The sequence below is a fragment of the Panulirus ornatus genome, chromosome 25 (genome assembly GCF_036320965.1).
Source record: "Panulirus ornatus isolate Po-2019 chromosome 25, ASM3632096v1, whole genome shotgun sequence".
In the NCBI taxonomy this organism is placed as follows: Eukaryota; Metazoa; Arthropoda; class Malacostraca; order Decapoda; family Palinuridae; genus Panulirus; species Panulirus ornatus.
Window position 1 is genome coordinate 2,785,450 of NC_092248.1, and position 25,928 is coordinate 2,811,377.

At 39.4% G+C, this 25,928-nt stretch overlaps 1 protein-coding gene across 6 annotated transcripts in view; it reads right to left on the reverse strand.

Moving 5' to 3' along the window:
• Positions 1 to 24,171, reverse strand: part of LOC139757170 (DEP domain-containing protein 1A-like) — a 65,739-nt gene extending 41,568 nt beyond the window's left edge. For 5 of the 6 annotated variants that reach the window (XR_011714524.1, XM_071677290.1, XM_071677292.1 and 2 more), the window contains exons 1-5: positions 23,964 to 24,171; positions 20,931 to 21,112; positions 20,393 to 20,479; positions 13,465 to 13,624; positions 12,375 to 12,589 (exon numbers count right to left, since the gene is read on the reverse strand). Coding sequence is in view for 5 of the 6 variants with exons in the window: in XM_071677290.1 (XP_071533391.1) it covers positions 12,375 to 12,589; positions 13,465 to 13,624; positions 20,393 to 20,479; positions 20,931 to 21,112; positions 23,964 to 24,011 (692 nt within the window). In the remaining variant the exon portion in view is untranslated. Of the gene's footprint in view, positions 1 to 12,374; positions 12,590 to 13,464; positions 13,625 to 20,392; positions 20,480 to 20,930; positions 21,113 to 23,702; positions 23,920 to 23,963 lie in introns of those variants that run through there. The other variant, XM_071677289.1, reaches the window with a different exon arrangement.
• Positions 24,172 to 25,928: the final 1,757 nt, after the last annotated feature.

Consider the following 25,928-nt stretch of genomic DNA (forward strand, 5'->3'; position numbering starts at 1 on the left):
ACCTCACCATGAGTCATACATACACTAAATAACCTTAGCAACCAGTCAACAATACAGTCACCCCCTTTTTTTAATAAATTCCACTGCAATACCAACCAAACCCGCTGCCTTGGCAGCTTTCATCTTCCGCAAAGCTTTTACTACCTCTTCTCTGTTTACCAAATCATTCTCCCTAACCCTCTCACTTTGCACACTATCTCGACCAAAACACCCCATATCTGTCACTCTATCATCAAACACATTCAACAAACCTTCAAAATACTCACTCCATCTCCTTCTCACATCACCACTACTTGTTATCACCTTCCCATTAGCCCCCTTCACTGATGATCCCATTTGTTCCCTTGTCTTACGCACTTTATTTACCTCCTTCCAAAACATCTTTTTATTCTCCCTAAAATTCAATGATACTCTCTCACCCCAACTTTCATTTGCCCTCTTTTTCCTCTTGTACCTTTCTCTTGACCTCCTCCCTCTTTCTTTTATACATCTCCCAGTCATTTGCATTATTTCCCTGCAAAAATCATCCAAATGCCTCTCTCTTCTCTTTCACTAACAATCTTACTTCTTCATCCCACCACTCACTAACCTTTCTAAACAGCCCACCTCCCATGCTTCTCATGCCACAAGCATCTTTTGGGCAAGCCATTACTGCTTCCCTAAATACATCCCATTCCTCCCCCACTTCCCTTACGTCCTTTGTTCTCACCTATTCCCATATTTCTGTTGTAAAACCATTAGTAATCATCTTAACAAAAACTTACAAATATACCCCACAACTCAGCATTCTTGAAAATACACATGGCGTACCTTGTACAAATGGATGTGTGCAGCATACGTTGAAGAGTGCCCAGCACTTGTAAACAATGACACAGCAGGTCAAGCTGTACATCATTTTGACCCAAAAATTATGCTCTAGTTAATCAATTATAACAATATTTTTCATTATTTTGAAACTTTGCCCCAAGTGGGAAAAATTCTTAAACTTGTAACAGATGCTTTAAGCATCTTTTGGGCAAGCCATTACTGCTTCCCTAAATACATCCCATTCCTCCCCCACTTCCCTTACGTCCTTTGTTCTCACCTATTCCCATATTTCTGTTGTAAAACCATTAGTAATCATCTTAACAAAAACTTACAAATATACCCCACAACTCAGCATTCTTGAAAATACACATGGCGTACCTTGTACAAATGGATGTGTGCAGCATACGTTGAAGAGTGCCCAGCACTTGTAAACAATGACACAGCAGGTCAAGCTGTACATCATTTTGATCCAAAAATTATGCTCTAGTCAATCAATCATAACAATATTTTTCATTATTTTGAAACTTTGCCCCAAATGGGAAAAATTCTTAAACTTGTCACAGATGCTTTAAGGACAGTTTCACATTTGAACATTTTACTCAGGTCTTTCTCTGGTGCTCTGGTTCAGCCCACTGAAAGCATATTGCCCCCACCCCATATTCCACAATTATCCAGTTCATTCTACCCTATGAAAACCTTTCATCCTCCTGAACATTCAAGTCTCGATAACTCAGAGCCTCCTTCACCTACTTACAAATCTTTGGTTGACCATGAGTATCTTCCTTTATCTATCATTCTTATCACTTATCATGGATGGTGAGCTCTGGTTTCAGCACATTAAACATAACAAACAGAATGTGGATGTATGCAAATGAGACCAGCATTTGTTCGTTCCTGATGCTGCCTTGCTACAGCATAAAAAAATATTATTCTTAATGATAATACCATCATTGCTATTACTAGTTATTTTCATTATCATTATTGTACTTATCATTATTACCTTTCATTCTTTCTTTCGAACTTGTTCATCATTTCCCATATTTGCAAGGCAGTGCCATGAACAGATGAAGAAAAGACCTAATATGCTCAAATCTATTCTCTATCTGTAATGTGTAATGCACCAAAAGCACGGCCCCCTATCTACAACAAGGCTCCACAGACCTTTCTATGGTTTCTCCTAGCAACTTCATAAATCCTGGTTGAGTCCATTGACAGCATGTTGCAGGAATGGGGAGTGGAAATCCTTCCCTCCTTGTATTTCAATTTTTATAACATGGAACATTATCATTACTGTATTGTAATTATTACTACCAGCAGTTATTATCATTTTACATTATTTTATTATACTTTGTCGCTGTCTCCCGCATTAGCAAGGTAGCACAAGGAAACAGACAAAAGAATGGCCCAACCCACCAACATACACATGTATATACATACACATCCTCACACGCACATATACATACCTATACATCTCAATGTATACATAGATATATACACACACAGACATATACATATATACACATGTACATAATTCATACTGTCTGCCCTTATTCATTCCCGTCGCCACCCCGCTACACATGAAATGACAGCCCCCTCCTCCCACATGTGCACGAGGTAGCACTTGGAAAAGACAACAAAGGCCACATTCGCTCACAATCAGTCTCTAGCTATCATGTATAATGCACCGAAACCACAGCTCCCTTTCCACATCCAGGCCCCACAAAACTTTCCATGGTGTGCCCCAGACGCTTCACATGACTTGGTTCAATCCATTGACAGCATGTCGACCCCAGTATACCAAATTGTTCCAATTCACTCTATTCCTTGCATGCCTTTAACCCTCCTGCATGTTCAGGGCCCAATCACTCAGAATCTTTTTAACTCCAACTTTCCACCTCTAATCTGGTCTCTCACTTCTCGTTCCCTCCACCTCTGACACACATATCCTCTTTGTCAATCTTTCCTCGCTCATTCTCTCCATGTGACCAAACCATTTCAAAAAACGCTCTTCTGCTCTCTCAACCACACTCTTTTATTACCACACATCTCTCTTACCCTTTCATTACTTAGTCGATCAAACCACCTCACACCACATACTGTCCTCAAACATCTCATTTCCAGCACATCCACCCTCTTCCGCACAACTCTATCTATACCCCACGCCTCACAACCATATAACATTGTTGGAACCACTATTCCTTCAAACATACCCATTTTTGCTTTCCAAGATAACATTCTCGACTTCCATACATTTTTCAATGCTCCCAGAACTTTCGCCCCTTCCCCAACCCTATGATTCACTTCCTCTTCCACGGTTCCATCCGCTGCCAAATCCACTTCCAGATATCTAAAACACTTCACTTCCTCCAGTTTTTCTCCATTCAAACTTACCTCCCAACTGACTTGTCCCTTAACCCTACTGTACCTAATAACCTTGCTCTTATTCACATTTACTCTCAGCTTTCTTTCACACACTTTACCAAACTCAGTCACCAGCTTCTGCAGTTTCTCACACGAATCAGCCACCAGCGCTGTATAACCAGCAAACAACTGACTCATTTCCCAAGCTCTCTCATCCACAACAGACTGCATGCGTGCCCCTCTTTCCAAAATTCTTGCATTCACCTCCCTGACAACCCCATCCATAAACAAATTAAATAACCATGGAGACATCATGCACCTCTGCCACAGACCAACATTCACTGAGAACCAATCACTTTCCTCTCTCCCTACTCGTACACATGCCTTAAATCCTCGAGAAAAAACTTTTCACTGTTTCTACCAACTTGCCTCCCACATCATATATTCTTAATACCTTCCACAGAGCATCTCTATCAACTCTATCATATGCCTTCTCCAGATCTATAAATGCTACATACAAATCCATTTGCTTTTCTAAGTACTTCTCACATACATTTTTCAAAGCAAACACCTGATCCACACATCCTCTACCACTTCTGAAACTGCACTGCTCTTCCCCAATCTGATGATCTGTACATGCCTTCACTGTCTCAATCAATACCCTCCCATATAATTTACCACGAATACTCAACAAAATATACCTCTGTAATTTGAGCACTCACTTTTATCCCCTTTGCCTTTGTACAATGGCACTATGCAAGCATTCTGCCAGTCCTCACGCACCTCACCATGAGTCATGCATACATTAAATAACCTTACCAACCTGTCAACAATACAGTCAACCCCCCCTTTTTTTTTTTATAAATTCCACTGCAATACCATTGAAACCCGCTGTCTTGCTGGCTTTCATCTTCTGCAAAGCTTTTACTACCTCTTCTCTGTTTACCAAATCGTTCTCCCTAACCCTTTCACTTTGTACACTACCTCGACCAAAACACCCTATATCTGCCACTCTATCGTCAAACACATTCAACAAGCCTTCAAAATACTCACTCCATCTCCTTCTCACATCACCACAACTTGTTATCACCTCCCCATTAGCCCCCTTCACTGATGTTGCTATTTGTTCCCTTGTCTTACACACTTTATTTACCTGCTTCCAAAACATCTTTTTATTCTCCCTAAAATTTAATGATACTCTCTCATCCTAACTCTCATTTCCCCTCTTTTTTACCTCTTGCATCCTTCTCTTGACCTCTCGCCTCTTTCTTTTATACATCTCCCAGTCATCTGCATTATTTCCCTGCAAAAATCGTTCAAATGCCTCTCTCTTCTCTTTCACTAATAATCTTACTTCTTCATCCCACCACTCACGACCCTTTCTAATCTGCCCACCTCTCACACTTCTCATGCCACAAGCATCTTTTGTGCAAGCCATCACTGCTTCCCTAAATACATCCCATTCCTCCCCCACTCCCCTTACATCCTTTGTTCTCACCGTTTTCCATTCTGTACTCAGTCTATCCTGGTACTTCCTCACACAAGTCTCCTTCCCAAGCTCACTTACTCTCACCACTCTCTTCATCCCAGTTATTATTATCATATATTTCTTCATACATAATTCTTCTCCCACCTCAAAAAGATGATATTAGGAACAGACAAACACCAGATTCATTTGCACATATCCACTGTCAGCAGTCATGTATAATGTATCAAAACCAGCGTGTAACATCCATAGCTAAGCCCCACAGACTATTCTGTACTTTACCTTGACCACCTCATATGCCCTATTTCAGCACAATGACATTATATTGCACTCCACATACCACAACAAACTAATTCATTCCATCCAATGCAAATCTTTCATCCACATAAATGTTCAAGCCCTGACATCCTACAGCCTCTCTTATCTTTCCATCTCATTCCTGGTCTGCCCCTTTCCCTTCCTCCATCCACTTCTGACACATAAATCATCTTAGTCAGTCTTTCTTCACTCATTCTCTCAATATATTTGACAAATTTTAGCACAAACTGGTCAGCTCAATTAATCATAATTTGCTTACTACACAACTCTCTCTTGCAATACCATTCCTTCCACAACTAACCTACTTCACATCATATACTGCTTCCAAACATTTCATTTTCAACACATCCACTACTTTTCCTTTTCCCAAGCCTTGCATCAATACAACACTACTATAACTTTAACATAACCACTTTATCCTAACCAAAACTGACCTCTCCTTTCATACACTCTTGTCATCCAGTATCTTTGCCCCTTCTCCCATCCTATACCTCACCTATGTCTTAATGGTTCCATCTAATGAAAAATCCACTTCCATGTATCTGAGGCTCTTCACTTTCTCCAAGTCCTTCAAATTTATTCTCAGACTATCCAGTCTCATTCCCCTGCTGCACCATATTACCTTGCTTTTGTGCACATTCCCACTAAACTTTCTCCTTTCACACATGCTCCTAAACTCCAATACCAGTTATTGGAGTTTGTCTCTGAGTCTGCTACCAGAACCACCATCTGCAAACAGCAACTAATTAACCTCCCATGCTCCCCATCCCTGTAGACCTGCCCCTATATTATCATTATCATTTTTCCTGGAGATGAGAGTAATTATTACCCTGTGTGTTGTAGGTGACTAAAACAGGTGGAAGTGAGGGGCTGGACACAATGACCCTTCTTTCTGATTTTCTAAAAGTAAGGATATTTCCTCAAAAGGCTCACTCACCTGTACCATATCTAATACCTTGCTAAGGCAGAGAAAGCAGGCAAATTTCAAAATAAATGTGTTTGACAAATGGATTGCAGGAGGCTTTGGGGTATTGGAGTTCAAACATTCTGGAGGACGAATGGCATGCACAGAACATAATGAAATGGTTCTATGTAATATACAGGAGACAACGTGCTGTGAATGGGCTGAACCAGGGTATAGCAAAATCAAGGTAAACCACTGAAGAGTCTGTGGGGCTTGGGTGTGGATGGTGGATTCTGGTTTCAGTGCATTAAACTCAACAGTTGGAGAGTGGATGTATGCCATTGGCTGCCTGTTTCTATGGCTACCTTACTCAATAAGGAGAATCATTTGTGCATTAACTAAGAAATATCGTTACCCATAGAAGGTACCTATACCTGTAACAGGAGCAAAGTGGGGACTGGATATTCTTCCCTCCTGTATGTTCATTCTTCCCTATGCCAGGGAGAAAGAGATTTGTCCAAGTGGCAGGGCCAGTGCACAGCACTCACTGCATGCACTGCTTGATGAATTACACTATTTCTTTTGTCACACCTCTCAAATAATAATAAAATTGAGGTTCATCATGTACGGACTTCAGCCAAGAGCTGTGCCTTCTGAATATTTCTGTGATTACTCCATGCATGTTTCTTATTTCTCCTAGTATCTCATTAAATGTTCCCACGACTCTCTTAATGAGAAAACATTTGTACATCTTTACCCAATATCTTTCTAGGCTTGATAATTCTGTATCTTCCTTGATGAGATGTTTTTAGATTTAATATGTTAAACTTTGCCTTCCATCTGCTGCTGTGCATGTGTTATACATACCTCTCTTCTTTTTGGACAGCCAAATTCAAACTCTTTCAATATTTCATGGCATTTCAAATACTAGGAGTACTAATAGCTGCATTTGTATGCTTTTACCTGGTACACATCCATACTGGCTAGCTCTAGTGAGATTATTGCGAAATATATTTATTCTTTCTTTCAAACTATTCGCCATTTCCCGCATTAGCGAGGTAGCGTTAAGAACAGAGGACTGGGCCTTGAGGGAATACCCTCACCTGGCCCAATTCTCTGTTCCTTCTTTTGGAAAATTAAAAAAAAAAAAAACGAGAGGGGAGGATTTCCAGCCCCCCGCTCCCTCCCCTTTTAGTCGCCTTCTACGACACGCAGGGAATACGTGGGAAGTATTCTTTCTCCCCTATCCCCATTCATTATACTTTTTTTATTCCTATCATTATTTCACTTTGTCGCTGTCTCCCACATTAGCAAGGTAGCGCGAGGAAACAGACGAAAGAATGGCCCAACCCACCCACATACACATGTATATACATACACATCCACACACGCAAATATACATACCTATACATCTCAACGTATACATATATATACACACACAGACGTATACATATATACACATGTACATAATTCATACTGTCTGCCTTTACTCATTCCCATCGCCACTCCACCACACATGAAATAACAACCTCCTCCCCCCCACATGTGCACAAGGTAGCGCTAAGAAAAGACACCAAAGTCCACATTCGTTCACACTGTCTCTAGTTGTCATGTATAACGCACTGAAACCACAGCTATTATACTTTTATACTTCAGCAAGGTAGCACGAGGAAACAGACGAAAGAATGGCCCATCCCACCCATATACACATGTATATATATACACATCCACACACAGCACATATACATATCTATACATCTCAATGTATACATATATATACACACACAGACATATCCATATATACACATGCACATAATTCATAGTCTGCCCTTATTCATTCCTGTCGCCACCCCACCACACATGAAATGAAGGCCCCCTCCTCCCACATGTGTGCGAGGTAGCACTATGAAAAGACAACAAAAGCCACATTTGTTCACACTCAGTCTCTAGCTGTCATGTATAATGCACCAAAACCACAGCTCCCTTTCCACATCCAGGCCTCACAAAACATTCCTTGGTTTACCTCAGACGCTTCACATGCCCTGGTTCAATCCATTGACAGCATGTCAACCCCGGTATACCACATCGTTCCAATTCACTCTATTCCTTGCACGTCTTTCACCCTCCCGCATATTCAGGCCCTGATCACTCAAAATCTTTTTCACTCCATCTTTCCACCTCCAATTTGGTCTCTCACTTCTCCTCATTCCCGCCACCTCCGACATATTTATCCTCTTTGTCAATCTTTCCTCACTCATTCTCTCCATGTGATCAAACCATTTCAAAACACCCTTTTCTGCTCTCTCAACCACACTTTTTACTACCACACATCTCTCTTACCCTTTCATTACTTACTCGATCAAACCACATATTGTTCTTCAACATCTCATTTCCAGCACATCCACCCTCCTCCGCACAACTCTCTATAGCCCACGCCTTGCAACCATATAACACTGTTGGAACCACTATTCCTTCAAACATACCCATTATTGCTTTCCAAGATAATGTTCTCAACTTCCACACATTTTTCAACACTCCCAGAACTTTCATCCCCTTCCCCACCTTATGATTCACTTCCTATTCCATGGTTCCATCTGGTGCCAAATCAACTCCCACATATCTAAAACACTTCACTTCCTCCAGTTTTTCTCCATTCAAACTTACCTCCCAATTGACTTGTCCCTCAACCCTACTGTACCTAATAACAGATTTTTCTTTACCACTCTTAAGCCTGCAACATCCACATTTTTTTCTTCTTCATCTGAAGAATCATCCTCCCATAGTTCTCACCTGCTGATTCACTCTTCCAGTTTGCTACACTTAAAGAACCACAATCCCAAGTTGGGTTGGGTTAGTTTGGTTAGATTATGCTGGGCTAGTTTGGTTAGGTTATGTTTGGCTAGGGTAGGTTGAATTTGGTTGGGTCGGATTAGGTCTAGAGGAAGTAAAGCAAAAGTCACAGCCACCTCCAAGAAGTCACACCCTATATGACTATAGAAATCACCTGAAGACTGTTTCTCTGCCCCTCCCCCACTTCTTCCACTTGAAGATTAACCACTCCAACACTACCTCAGGCGATCCATTGTTGGGAACCCCCTTCCTAAACATGTAAGGCTTTTGTACCCTTACAAATGTTTTTGTCCCTACAAAATGATATAAGAAAGGATAAAAGTAAGCTTAACCTTGTAATTCCAACAGTAAGCTACTGCTCCATCGCTACTAGAGATAAGGGTGGGCAATATTCCTGTAATTTGTCTTCATAATAATTTTTTTTATCTTTCATTTTGATGAAATAATTGTCGTCTTGCTTTCATTCCTTTAAAAACACATAATTTATAAATGTATTTCATAAGAGACTTTATCAGTAACATCTATACAGTTGTAGCCATGTTTTCAGCAGAAACAGCCAATCATGGACACATCAATGCTAACTGTGCACTTTCCTCCCAGTCATGTTTGCAAGGTGACAGAGTGATTGTCCTGTGTAAGCATTCAACACCCATGCATGCCCCATTCCAACCCCAACCTAGAACATACCCTTGAAACTGTGGGAGGGATTCACAATGCAAGGATCTTCACCTATGGATGTTGATCATGTGGCAAAGATCTTCATTTGTGAATGTTACAGTGTTAAATGGTATTACCCTTTTAATCATTATTCTTTACTCAGGTAGAAAACCTCAATTTCACTTCCCACTACTTTTAACCATAAGTTTATGTTTACTATCAATCTCCTGATTAATGATAAAATTTAGGTTCTTTAGACTGTTTATGTCATTCCCTCCAGCATTCTGCCTTCACCTATTTCTAGGCTACAATAAGTGGCCACTTCTATAAAGTAATCTGAGATGCTGGTTTTGTTCAACTAAATGTGAGATAAATGACATTTGTGAAGAACAGGAAAATGGTGTTGTTTCTTGTTGATACGTTTAAAGTATGTATTATGATAAACGTCTCATGCAATGTTATTCACTTACTTAACTGCTCCTTTCATCTGCCAAAGCAATGTTTGCTGATTTCATTTCACACCTGCATCCATAATCTATTCGTCTCCCCTTCTACAAAATCAAAATTAAAGGCACCTGACCATAATACTATTGGTTCAAGACCTCAACATCTCAGCAACTCAATTTTTTGTGCTAACCATCTTCATCTAACATACTCTTGCATGGCCAGGACATCATGTTACTGATATTCTTACAGCTGTCAATTTTCATTTTAGGTGACAGTCTTAAAAAGCAATCTCCCTTATGTTTGCTTCTTATAGACAGATTGCTAGGCCACCTTAGTTGTATCTCTGTTTGCTCTGATGGTCTCACAGCCCTCTATCTCTGATTCACTCTTTATCCTATCATTCATCCATGTTTCCATGTTACAGCACTATCAGGACTATTATACTATTAGACATACCCATCTTTGCCCTCCCAGACAGTGACCCTTCTCTACACACTCATTAATGCACCCAGGACCTTAATCCTCTAACCCACCCTATGGCTTATTTCAGCTTCCATGGTTCCATCTGCTACTGTGTCCACACTCTGACCAACCCACCTCACTCCCCAGTTAAACTCAATAACCTTCCTATTACTAACAACAAATTTTCAACTTCCTCCTTTTACATACCCTCCCAAACTCTGACACTGGTTTCTGCAAATTCTCACTCAAATCTGCCACTTGAGTTGTGTCATCTGCAAATATTAAATGACTCTCCTCTCAGGCCTCCTAAACCCTAAGCATACAGTAGATCGGCCCTTCTCTCCAGGACCCTAACAGTTACCTCCTTCACTATCACATCCATAAATCAAACAGCCATGGTGACATCAAACACCCTTGAAGCAAACCCACCTTCAACTGGAACCACTCTCCCTCCTCCATTCCTCACTCTCTCGATAAATATTCCTCACTGCTTCTAGTAGCTTTCCTCCCACACTATATATTCATAGCACTTTCCAAAACAAATCTCTATCAACCTCTATCATACATTTCTCACACAACTTATTCAAAGAATAAACCTGGTCCAAACATTTTCAACAACTTCTAAAACCACATTGTTCCTTCCTAACCTGATGCTCTGTGCATGCTACTACCCTCCCATACAACTTACCAGTATAGGCAACATACTGGTACTTTTGTAATTGAAACATTCATGTTTTTTCTCCTTGCCTTTATATACTGGCATTAAACAGGAATTTCATCAGTCCTCAGGCACCTTACTTTAAGCTATACATATACTGAAAAATCTTGACAAACCAATAAACAGCACTGTCACCCCCTCTCTTGTGGAAAGGGGATAACTCTTCAATATTTCTTAGCTCGGAAGACCTACAAAACCTAAGTTTTTCTCATCATGGCAACTACCCTTCCCTTCAATTTATCCTGGTTACAACCATGCACATTTATATGTCTTTGTTTTGCATCAGGGGAACACTCCTCCCTCGCCTTCTTTTGATTCCGACATTATTTTATAAATGACGGCTTTTCCCAATTTAGTACTGAGCAAGCATCAAAAACAAATGAACAACAATCTCATTTGTACATGTCCAATCTCTAGATATCATATTCCTTCTAAAAAAGAAGAAAGGATTTCCATTCCCCTACTCCTGTCCCTTTTGTTGCATTCTGCAACATGCAGTAATATGCATGTGATATTCATTCTCCCCTCTACCCCATTATTCTCCCTCTATGTTACCAATACTTTCAGTAAGCAATGGCAAACTGTTTGTCACATCAACTTCAATTTCAAACCAGGAATTCAGTCTACCACCAGTCCCAAGGTAAATCTCAACCTCTTACTTAAATATTCTTTATACATGGTATAGCCTCCTCTTCACATAAAGGTCTCTACACACATCCAACAATTACTCACTTGAAATGCTTTACGGTTAAGGAAAATCTTTCCTTACCCTAAATGCTTACTATTTGAATGTATGTTATTGTCAGTTATATAACTGTTATAATATGATCCATATCCATTCAGGGGTATCTGAATATTATGACTACGTTCTCTGATACTACGGGTGATTTGAGCTTACAGGGCTCAATTCTCTATTCATCATTAATGGTGCAATTTACAGTTAACAAGTCTCATTAGTACTCTGGCACTCACCTTTCTCAAATACCAAGCAAACTAATGCTATATAAAGAGGGTATGTCATTTCGAGATAGCAGGTAAGTAATCAAAAGTGGCTTACTCTAGGAAGTAATCTACTCTAAAGTAAAAAGAAGTAATTGAAGAAATGATAGTTACAGTATCTAATTTATGAAAAAACTCACTAAAACCCATCTTTCTAAGGAGACATAAAAAATTTTGTAGCATGCACTTTTAAGAAATGCTCTGTGAATTAATCTAATTGATGGGGAATTAAATGAAAATTGCTAAAGATTATATAACTATTTATTTGTAAGTATTTCAACAATGACTACATTCATGACTATGTGAATGGCAATACTGAACTTAAGCTGTTATTAATCATGCATTGAATCCTGGCCCTAACTTACTTGCCAAGGAGCACATGTTTCCACACATCATTTATTTCAGCCTTGGACAGCTGCTTGGCTATAAGGTGACACTCTTGCATGCCTCCATGGTCTTTCACCTCATTGACTGCATTCTCCCCAGAATGAAGTGATTCTACCCTTCTGGGTTTGATCTTGGTGCGGAGAGAACCACCTCGCTCTCTCTCTGCATCTTCACTTCGAATGCCTTTGGTGGACTGAAATCAAATCAATGGTAAACGCTACAAGGAAGGGAAGACTGACACATGTGAACAACAGATGATTTACTGAAAGTTGTTTAGTCTGCTTTGCATAATAAAGCAGTCTTCACTACTAAGGTTTTCAATTTTACGTTACCAACAATGATGATGTACTGATGGTGAAAATAATATGTGCCATAAGAGCAAATCACTACATCACTCAGCAAGATCAAGGAAAATTAAGGTTTCACATCAATACAACCTCTTACTGACACACACACACACATCAACCCCCATATTTACACTGTGTCAGAGCGAACGAGCCTCTTCATTACTATACATGCTTCTTCACATTTAGTTTTTTTATCAAGCAGAAATATGAATTTCACAGTACAAGATCAAAAATTATTCCTCTGACATCCTCACCTGAAATACTTTGCCTTAATTCACTCACTACATCTATCCATCTATTTCGGGCTCTAACTTCCTGGACCTCCAGTTATACTACTAACCTATCACTGTCTGTCTATATCATCATAGGGGTCTTTCATCACTGTGACCTCATTATTTCTTTACATCATGTTTTTCTCAATTTCATCCTATCTACACCTCTGATTCTAATAATACTGTATAAGTTATCCATTTCTACTGCTCTTAATTTTGACCTATCTGAACCAAGAAAAGCCATTTCAGATACATACATGAGAGATGGAATAAGCACTCTATCATGCTTCTTGCTCGTTCTTTTGTATTTCAGGTCTTCCCCGATACAAGATCTTTCAGAGATAAATATGCGAATATGAATCAGTAGTAATTCATATCTCGCCAAACATATCCCATCATCAATCTCTTCAGAAATGCCTAACCTTGAAACGATTAATCCAGTGACTAACCTCCCTGACAGATCCATGTGACCTTCTTTTCAACACTGGTGAGGCTCCCTCATCTTGGTTTTGTCTATTGTTTGAAGTATTGGAATTCAAAGTTCCCAAAACTGACCTACCAGGAGTGCGAGGGGTGCGTAGTGCTTTCAAAGGTGATCTATTACTGAACCTGTGAAGGGGCAAAAACATCCATGAGCACAATCATTATCAACTTGAAGTTTATTCAAAGCTTTGCTTTGCTAAATAAGAAACATGGACTGAATACATTTAATACTCAAACTAATATTCAACCATAAATCTGTATTTTCATCAAAATGGTAAATAACAATAAGACCAGATACAATTCTTGGTCTAAGCATTTTAGGGGTCTGTTTAATGCCAGTTCATTTTAAGCATCTTTGATTTAAAACCAAACCAGACAAATACTAAAAATACTTAAATGCTGCAGCAAGACCAACTACACAAAGGACTTCATTAACCACACACTATATCTTATGTAATCTATTTCCAAAACCAGGAGAGGATGAATTTTATGCCTCCTTTACTCTCCTGGTACTGTGAGCATCACCTGATTGCCTTGTGCAGCAAGATGCTGTTAGCATCACTCTAAATGTGTACTTTTCTTCCATAATCTGAATTCTAATCACATTTTAGGCTATGTGGGATGGGAAGTCAAACAAAGGATATGTAAATGGAACTATAAGGAGGCCTCAGTAGCTCACTAGTGACCACAGTGGATGGTCACATGCTTCTTTTGATATCTGCCACCCATAACACCCCCTCCAACTGCCCATACTTCTATCTATCTATCTTTATCTCTGATGCCTGTTCCCTTTGGGAACCCCCTCAAGAGGGTGACCATGGCAAAAGAGTCTCCCTAACTGTTTTACCTAAGCCAAGAATGGTTTAATTCATGTGAAAAATAATGATTTTGATAGATTTTTGAGCACTTAATCATATAGTCATGGATCTTAATGCAAAATTATACTTGGACAATCCAGTAAAATAATGTTATTCCTAACCCAAGAATGGTTGTCTTAATTCATAAGGAATTTTTTTTCACAATCAGAGAGGCCATACGACTCAATTGCCTAATGAAAGGGTCAAACAGAAATTTGTTTCTTTCCCAACAACTGCAAGAGTGTGCCAACACTTTATTCACATCCACTCTCCAGCTGTCATGTATAATGCACCAAAACCAGAACACCCTATCCACAGACCTTTCCTTGGTTGCCCCCATCCATTTCACTTATCCTGGTTTGGCCCACTGATCGCACATTGTCTTATGTACTTCACATCTCTCCAATTTGCTCCATCCCTTTCACAACTCACGCCCTCCTACATGTTCAGGCCCTAATCCCTCAAAATATATTTCATCATATCCATTCATCTCCTCAGTTTTCCACTTCTGATATGCATTCACTTTACTTTGTAAAAGACCACACAGGAAAGTGGGAGACAACAAGCTGGACACACCGTTAATATTCATGAACTGCATTAATAAAGTCATTTCCTATTGTCCAAGATAAAGATATGTGCAGTCTTCTCTGCTTACATAATCCAAACATCCCTCAAAGCTGATGCCTCTTTTCCACATACTCCCCATTTGTTCGTCCTACCTATTCTTGGCCTTCCCTTTCACTCTTTCCTTTCCTTCATACTCTTAGTCATCTTTTCCACGTCTGTCCTTCCTATACATCCAAATCACCTTATTATCCCATGCTTCAACTTTTCCATCCCTTCTTTAAGCCATATTTACTTCTCAATCCATATTTCATGTGTCCACTTTTTTCATTCCATTCTGGATTAACATCCTCCTTTTCTAGTTTGGAATAAATATGGTTTTGATCCAGATATCTCATACATTTCTCTACTTTCACTTTGTGGACGTGTTTCTTCCTCTTCAAACTCTTTTCTGACCATAAGTTTTGAGGACAATGTACACAAACTAAACCAATTTACCACAGAACATAACATTAAATCATACATGTAAAAGACCTCCAGTTCAAATTCACTGGGAATGAGCAGTGTTTGAGTTAAGCATATTCACTAATTATAGATACCAATCGTCTTACTTGGGTTTTACATTCCTAAGCCTTAAACAACAAGCTTTGCCTCCATGATTGATTCCCTATATGCAGAAAAAGTCTAAAGATTATTTTTCCTTAAAAATGTTTATCAAAATGAATAAGTATTATACTTTCCATTATGCTGGTGTATAAGGATGTTGAGTGGATAGTGGAGGGCCTATGCTGACAGTAAGGATTACCCTTGTGTATGTAAATACATAATAATCATAAGCTTCATCAAGATGTAATTCTTTTCTAAATTCTGCACACTTATCACAACACTATTATCTATTATTTTATCATACATTGTCGCTGTCTCCTATGTTAGCGAGGTAGCGCATGGAAACAGACGAAAGAATGGGACAACCCACCCACATACACATGTATATACATACACATCCACACTCACACATACCTATATATTTCAACATATACATATATATACATACCCAGACATATACATATATACACATGTACATAATTCATTCTTGGCTGCCTTTATTCATTCCCATCGCCACGCCACCACACATGAAATGACACCCCTCCCCCTGCATGCGCACGATGTAGGGCTAGAAAAAGACAACAAAGGCCATATTCGTTCACACTCAGTCTCTAGTTGTCATGTATAATGCACCAAAACCACAGCTCCCTTTCCACATCCAAGCATCACAAAACTTTTCATGGTTTACCCCAGATGCTTCACATGCCCTGGTTCAATCTATTGACAGCACATCGACCCCAGTATACCACATCTTTCCAATTCACTCTATTCCTTGCACGCCTTTCACCCTCCTGCATGTTCAGGCCCCGATCGCTCTTTTTCATTCCATCTTTCCACCTCCAATTTGGTCTCCCACTTCTAATTCCCTCCATCTCTGACTCATACATCCTCTTCATCAATCTTTCCTCACTCATTCTCTCCTTGTCACCAAAACATTACAAAACACCCTTTTCTGCTCTCTCAACCACACTCTTTTTATTACCTCACATCTCTCTTACCCTATTATTACTTACCCGATCAAACCACCTCACACCACATATTGTCCTCAAACATCTCATTTCCAACACATCCATCCTCCTCCGCACAACTCTATCTATAGCCAACGCTTCACAACCATAAAACATCGTTGGAACCACCATTCCTTCAAACATACCCATTTTTGCTTTCGGAGATAATGTTCTTGCCTTCCACACATTTTTCAACGCTCCCAGAACCTTCACCCCCTCCCCCACCCTGTGACTCACTTCCGCTTCCATGGTTCCATCCGCTGCCAAATCCACTCCCAGATATCTAAAACACTTCACTTCCTCCAGTTTTTCTCCATTTAAACTTATCTCCCAATTGGCTTGTCCCTCAACCCTACTGTACCTAATAACCTTGCTCTTATTCGCATTTACTCTCAGCTTTCTTCTTTCACAAGCTTTATCAAACTCAGTCACCAGCTTCTGCAGTTTCTCACACGAATCAGCCACCAGCGCTGTATCATCAGCGAACAACTGACTCACTTCCCAAGCTCTCTCATCCACAACAGACTGCATACTTGCCCCTCTCTCCAAAACTCTTGCATTCACCTCCCTATCAACCCCATCCATACACAAACTAAACAACCATGGAGACATCATGCACCCCTGACGGAAACCGACATTCACTGAGAACCAATCAATCACTTTCCTCTTTTCCTACTCATATACATGCCTTACATCCTCGATAAAAACTTTTCACTGCTTCTAACAACTTGCCTCCCACACCATATATTCTTAATATCTTCCACAGAGCATCTCTATCAACTCTGTCATATGCCTTCTCCAGATCCATAGATGCTACATACAAATCCATTTGCTTTTCTAAGTATTTCTCACATACATTCTTCAAAGCAAACACCTGATCCACACATCCTCTACCACTTCTGAAACCACACTGCTCTTCCCCACTCTGATGCTCTGTACATGCCTTCATCCTCTCAATCAATACCCTCCCATATAATTTCCCAGGAGTACTCAACAAACTTATCTCTCTATAATTTGAGCACTCACCTTTATCCCCTTAGCCTTTGTACAATGGCACTATGCATGTATTCCACCAATCCTCATACACCTCACCACGAGTCAAACATACATTAAATATCCTTATCAACCAGTCAACAACACAGTCATCCCCTTTTTTAATAAATTCCACTGCAATACCATCGAAACCCGCTGCCTTGCCGGCTTTCATCTTCCACAAAACTTTTACTACCTCTTCTCTGTTTATCAAATCATTCTCCCTATCCCTCTTACTTCACACACCTCAACCAAAATGCCCTATATCTGCCACTCTATCATCTAACACATTCAACAAACCCTCAAAATACTCACTTTATCACCTTCTCACATCACCACTACTTGCTATCACCTCCCATTAGCCCCCTTCACCGATGTTCCCATTTGTTTCCTTGTCTTACGCACTTTACTTACCTCCTTCCAAAACATCTTTTTATTCTCCCTAAAATTTAATGATACTCTCTCACCCCAACTCTCATTTGCCCTCTTTTTCACCTCTTGCACCTTTCTCTTGACCTCCAGCCTCTTTCTTTTATACATATCCCAGTCATTTACATTATTTCCCTGCAAAACTTGTCCAAATGCCTCTCTCTTCTCTTTCAATAATAATCTTACTTCTTCATCCCACCACTAACTACCCTTTCTAATCTGCCCACTTCCCACGCTTCTCATGCCACAAGCATCTTTTGTGCAAACCATCACTGCTTCCCTAAATACATCCCATTCCTCCCCCACTCCCCTTACGTCCTTTGCTCTCACCTTTTTCCATTCTGCACTCAGTCTCTCCTAGCATTTCCTCACACAAGTCTCCTTCCCAAGCTCACTTACTTTCACCACTCTCTTCACCTCAACATTCACTCTTCTTTTCTGAAAACCTCTACAAATCTTCACCTTTGCCTCCACAAGATAATGATCAGACATCCCTCCAGTCGCACCTCTCAGCACATTAACATCCAAAAGTCTCTCTTTCGTGCTATCAATTATCACACAATCCAATAACGCTCTCTGGCCATCTCTCCTATTTACATACATATACTTATGTATATCTCTCTTTTCAAACCAGGTATTCCCAATCACCAGTCCTTTTTCAGCACACAAGTCTACAAGCTCTTCACCATTTCCATTTACAACACTGAACACCCCATGTACACCAATTTTTCCCTCAACTGCCACATTACTCACCTTTGCATTCAAATCACCCATCACTATAACCCGGTCTTGTGCATCAAAACTACTAACACACTCACTCAGCTGCTCCCAAAACACTTGCCTCTCATGATCTTTTTTCTCATGCCCAGTTGCATATGCACAAATAATCACCCATCTCTCTCCCTCCACTTTCAGTTTTACCCATATCAATCCAGAATTTACTTTCTTACACTTTATCACATACTCCCACCATTCCTGTTTCAGGAGCAGTGCTACTCCTTCCCTTGCTCTTGTCCTCTCACCAACCCCAAAACATTCCCAAACCACTCTTCCCCTTTACCCTTGAGTTTCGTTTCACTCAGAGCCAAAACATCCAGGCTCCTTTCCTTAAGCATATTACCTATCTCTCCTTTTTTCTCATCTTGGTTACATCCACACAAATTTAGACACCCCAATCTGAGCCTCCGAGGAGGATGAGCACTTCCCACGTGACTCCTTCTGTTTCCCCCTTTTAGAAAGTTAAAATACAATGAGGGGAGGGTGTCTAGCCCCCAGCTCCCATCCCCTGTAGTCACCTTCTATGACACGTGAGGAATGCATGGGAAGTATTCTTTCTCCCCTATCCCCACAATATTTTATTTCTTTTCAGGGCATGACTTTATACTATACATATGCATTTCTATGTATCTTTTACATGTGTATTTCTTTCACATACTGTACAGTTTCTTACTTATATATTTCCTACACACATGGAATTTTAATTACATGAATATATAAAAAAAATTCTAATACCACCATAAATCATAAATTGTTTTTCCCATTCTAAAACTGACTATAATAATAAGTGCCAACAAATACTCTCTGAATGACAGATATTTTTTCAGATTTGATGGTATGCTGCTAGTGGCATCGATGGCATACCAAGTGTTGTGCTGAGTTCTGTGCTGAAAGAGAACTGGTAATCAAAAATACTTGGTTTAGGGAAGATGCCTCCACTGTTATGGGAAGCAGTAATGGTAAACCATGGAATAGCCTGTGGGGCTTGGCTGCGGATGGAGGGCTCTGGTTTCAATGCACTGAATGTGACAGCCAGAGCACTGTAAAGTGCAAATGAGGCTCTTGTTATTATGCCCCTGATGTGACTAGGTTAATATGGGAAATGCAACTGTGTGTAAAAAATGTATATGTACAAAACATGTAAAAGTTATTGTTCTGACCTCAAAATCTTCCTTGTCTCCACTTGAAATTTGTTGAGTCTGGTTATTACATTTTAGATCAAGTGATGGAAGAATGTGATGATGTAAGACTACCATTGTAAGAGCAAAATGAGATCAAAATCAGCAAAATTAAATGTGAAAACAGAAAACACTATTATCCCAGATTCAAACCAAAAATTTCAAATGCACTAGCATTGGCTTTGGATTCTTTCAACTATGGATATCCTGGTTTGGAGGTTTTCTCCTTAAACAGAAATATAGCACCAATAGCCTAGCCATGCATCTTATGCTATAACATATACTCTCAAATAAAACATTATTCTAAGTAAGCATGGAAAATTTGTAATCAAGTCAATATCAGGTGTAAACATTAAAAAAAATATATAAAAAAAATACGATTTCACATTCTAAATCATTAAAATTCTACCATACAGCTGCCTTTCGCTGTTCAGCTTAACGCACCTGTAGAGTTCTCTATTGTCCTTGAAGTCATCAGGTCGTGCTGTGCTCCCCCGTACATCTTCAATCAAACCTGACTTCAAGAATTTTCTGAAAAAGATACAAATCAAAGCCTAATTATTCCTAATAATCTCAATCGTAAAAATCAGAAAATAAATATAACTAAACTTCCACAAATCCTATAATCTAATGACCACATAAAACACTGAATACATTAGTTGTGAAAAATCAGGTTTTCAGCATCACCACATCATACCAACCAAAGGCTGGCTCAAGCTGGCTACTACACCTTGTGGTATCTTGGCTTACTAATGACCTTTTCTTTCATCCAATAACTGACATGCTACAAAGACAACTTTTAAAAATCACATCATTTTTAATCATGTTCACTTGAGTTCTTTCGTTAGTAAAGCTGGGTGTATGAAAAGACACTTAAAGTCTTACCTGAGAAATCAACTCAGCAAAAAGCAGTTCGATATGACAGCCCTGTAAATAACTAAATAGTTTTATAGTACAATACAATGCAGAAATTCAAACATACCTGAGTAGTTTAATAGTTTGATCTCGTGATACACTATTTCCAAAGTTTGGGTCATTTTGCAGGTGATTGTGTAGCCAATCAATAGCTTCTATTGCCGTAAAGCACTTGTCATATTGCCGCAAGCCCCGCCAATGTCGAGAGACTGGCATGCCATTGTAAAAAGACCGTACTGCATCATTCCACTGAAAAATAAAATTATGATTCAAATACAGTAATCAACATTACAGCCAATACAGGTAACCATGCAACATGATACACCTTTAAAGGTGATAAAACTATATATTTTGAAAACTGAAAAACTTTTTCTTTCTGAATCAATATCCACCAAGCATGAAGTATAGTCCTAAGGAATACATGAGCCATGACCCTTCTAGCCCTTATGATAACTGTGAAACACCAGCCTTTGCTCACCATTTACAAATTACCCTAGTGTAACTGTAGCTGCTTGCTCGTTATTCAGCCAATCAGCAACCACCACTATTCTGAAGTCATCAACCAAAACACATTCAGCTACTTAGAGAGTACAATCCTCAGACTGAGTGTCAACCTAAGACTCAAAGAAGATACAGAGTAAGAAAACCACAAAAAATTACTACATGATAATGCCTTTGAGCGAAAAGGTTCTTCAATTTTCAAAGCCTACATTTCTCTCCTCTGAAGTCTGCCCTGCAAGCATGAGATCATACCCATATGACAGAGGAGGGTTTAAAACAAATGCTTTCAGAGATGAATTGGAAGAACACTCCTAAAGCAAGAATCACCAAAGCCACACATGAACAAGCCAATCGACAGCAACAGCATGACATAAATACCAATGCAGCAATCCACAAGTACTGTGACTTCTAAGTAGTGACTTCTAAGTAACTGGAGGGGTGTGGGTAGATGTCAGTCAGGTGCCAGTTGCTGACTGGCTGAGGACAGGCCTGAATAACAAGAGAGTAGCTACAGTTGCATCAGAATCATTCATAATGGGTGAGCGAAGGCGGGTGCCTTCTCAATGGAATCACAAGGAATGGAAGGGTCCTGATACACGTTTTCAAAGGGAATATATCTCGTGATGAGAGAAAAAAATACACTAACAAAAAACTGTTGATTAACTATAAATTCATAAAGGAACTTACAGCCAATTTCACCATTCAAGGAGTAAATCATGGCTACACAAATACATTAATGATACCAATAATAATTAAATCAACTGCAGTAAGGAAGAAATACCTGTATAATTAACTCATCACAAAATTAAATCCTCTTATCTCATTTCACATTTCAATTTCCTCCCGAAAGTTTAACACCACAGCAGTACAGTAAAGATCCACTTAGAAGCATCACAAAAATGACTTGTGGAAGATATACACATTAATGGACTCCTTACAAAGTACACAGAACAGATTTAGACTGAAGTAGCATGATTTATCCCATAAAAATAGATTTGTTAGTGAAAAGGGGTAAGATGTTAAGATACTGTGATTTAAAATCAAAGCACTTCTAAGAATCAACAAAACCTGTGAAAACCTCACTTCACTTCCCTTACCAACTTGTTGCAAATATGCATGTTATGGTGTCTATGTATTCAACTGCTGCAAGGTTTATTCACTGACTGTGTTTGCTGTACTCATGCAATGTGTGTTTCCTTCCAAGGAATATTCTGACTATAACAATAGATATCAAAGCAAATCTTGAACTCTAGGTGATGTTGGATGAGGTTTTCTAAGGTACTGTTGATTTCTAGTACTTTCACTTAGTTTAACGCCACATTCTTCCCCATCAAAATAGTCATCCCGACATTTACAAATAATTCAATAGTAAAAATGATACTCCAAATCACAACTCACCTGGTCTGGATCACTTCTACTGAGTATAAGGTCTACTGTTATGCATTGCATTGAAATCCATAAATCATTTCTGAGGTACCTTTAACTGGAACTTGCAATTCATCAGTTTATCCTCATCAGGTAAACAGATTTGGATTCTAATCAGTTGGGTCCTGCGAAGCTAGTCCAATGTTTTGAGAATACCATACACAGTGAAGAGTGATGCAGAACATATTAGATCAATTTGCCTTAAATAAGATGGGTGAATGTTATAAATATCAAGGAAAAATGGGGGAAACAATATTCTAGTTGAAGCATACCAGTCATACTCATCACTGAGCATTACACATCCACCAAAATTTTTTTTAATATACAGAAAACAGAATGAGAAGCCAGTCACGCTACTGCCTAACCTTCCCACAAGCACCCATGTCACAGAATCTACAGCAAGAGACCAATGTATCTTAGCTGATGTTTCCATAGACTTTGCTGAATTTTTCATGTCTAACTTTTATGTAACTTAATCCCACATTTCCCCCAATAGAAAGAACCCTCACTACTATCACTTTATTTGGGATAAATCAACAGACACCTAGTTTCTCTGGAACTTCTAGCAGTACTTTGGGTACATCAAATCCTCACTTTTTTGTGATTCTCATGGCTCTTTCACAGGTTTTCCAGCTGGGTTTTATTGCTGGAGGTGGTGGTGGGCAAGGAAGGGCCGTCTGTTTTCTGATCTCTACTAATAACTAAACGGAAATGAAGATCATACAACTGTGCTCCTGAATATATCCTCATTATGGTAGATCCCATTATTCTTACTTTAACTTTACCATGCGCCTGCAATTACCCTTACCGTTCCCTCTTTAAAGAACTAATTACATGCATATGATCAATGAACACCTCAAAATGAACTGTTCTTCACCACCAGCAATGTAAAACTACTACTATTCATAACTACCTCGGATGCCATCTACGTACTGCCAGTCCTCTGAGCCACCGGGGTCATCCTACGAGGCAATTTAAATCCCATGCATCTCACACCGTCGCCAAGACATAATCTGACATTTCTCAACTCTAAAAGACATCTGTCTCCACACCCGGTAGGATAATGAGTCCCTGAAATCCTGTCTCAGCATCGAAATAAGGTAAAAACTGTCAACTCTACCGAGGTAGAGGGAGAGAGCGAGACATCCAACGGTTCCTCTTGTCACGGACTTACCAGTTTCGTAGCCCTATACGGTCCCGAGATGGACTGCTTGCCATTCATGTTGGACCAGATGACGTCAATCCAATGTGATTAAAGGAATCCCAGGTTAAATGTCTCATTTCCCTGCACTGCCGACACTATCCCACCTCTCATTCACCTCCCCCAGTGTTTACAATATTCAAACGTGAGGGCCGTCGGCCTCCCGCCTCCCTGATTGGCTGCCCGGCTCATCCTCCATTGCAACATTTCTCCTGTAATCACAATTTTGATATTGAAATTCCACCTTTTCCGTGGAATTTATACACAACATAAACATGATCTGTATCTTATTAAGAGAGATGCTTTGTATTCGAATATTCCCGGTGTCTTTTTTTTATCGGTTATTTATATTGGAAAAAAAAGTAAAGTCCCCCCCCTTCCCCACAGAATGTGGCACATCTTTGAACTTTCAATAAATATGGTTAACCTCAACGCTGTATTATGAATATATATAAATCATATATTTTGCAGCAATATTCACAAACAAGAAAACTGATAATATCTGCAGAATACCTTCGAGACTGCGTAAACTGAGAGGAAAATTATCAACCAGTATAATAAATATAGCAAACCTTTTGATGCTAATAAAGCTTTAATATAAAAAAAAATAATTAGTATAATATTAATCGGTGCATACATGTATTCTAGAATGAAATTCTATGTGATTCAGCTCAAGTTTTTGCGTTCCACTCTTATCCCACAGTACATGAAGCAGACATTAATATTATATACCCAACAGCAATTTTCTATCCTTAGGTTGCCCATATAACCACTACCCAATGGCTATGAAGTATCTTGATATGTCCTTTCTAACATGTGCCCAGTTTCCAGTTTCTTGACTGGCTCCGTCCCCCTTTATCTTGTGGGTGGAACCTGAATAACTGGCATAAAAAGTGTGAGGCCATGGGGTGCAGCAGCAGGTTCTGACAGATTGGGAGGGTCCTCATGGAAGGAGGAAACTGGCTTTTCCAAAAATTATTCCAAGGGGATGGAAGGTGGGGGGGATTATAATCAGAAGATCCCACTATCCTTGTAATTAACAGAAATTTGAAAATATGCTTAATTTTATATAATGATAATTACTGTACAATCTCTCTCTCTCTCTCTCTCTCTCTCTCTCTCTCTCTCTCTCTCTCTCTCTCTCTCTCTCTCTCTATATATATATATATATATATATATATATATATATATATATATATATATATATAATCTTTAGTACGCCTGTTTGACAGGAATGGAAGAAGAATGTTAGGGGTTAAAGTCTAAGATTAGTGCAGATAGAGCAAGGAAAAGAATGGAGCTTCTAGTCATGATCTCTGAGAAAGATTAGGTAGATAGAGCAACGAAAAGGATGGAGCTTCTAGTCATGATCTCTGAGGAAGATTAGATAGAGCAAAGAAAAGGATGGAGCTTCTTGTCATGATATCTGAGAAAGATTAGGTAGATAGAGCAAAGAAAAGGATGGAGCTTCTTGTCATGATATCTGAGAAAGATTAGGTAGATAGAGCAAAGAAAAGGATGGAGCTTCTGGTCATGATCTCTGGGGGACTTAAATAATCATATGTAACAGCCCATGATGTACCAAGGGTGTTTGACAGGGTTTATATCAGGGTCTCATCATTGAAGCTCCCTTCTTAAGGCTCTTTATTCACCCTGATTCCTGTAATCTTTCCTTACTCTGATTCCCATTATTGTCGTTATTGTTGATGGATCAACTTCTTCTTTCTTTCCATTTGAGTGCGGTGTCCCTTAGGGTTCTGTATTAGTTCCTGCACTTTTCTCTCTTTTCATTAAAGGATTGATTGTATGCCTTCATAACTTTAAGACCCAACTACATTCCTCCACTTTCTTTAAATCTTCTTCATCTTCTCTTCTTGATCTGTTTCACCCCATCACAACTTTCATCAGACTTGGACAAGAGTTCACAGTAGGATAGAT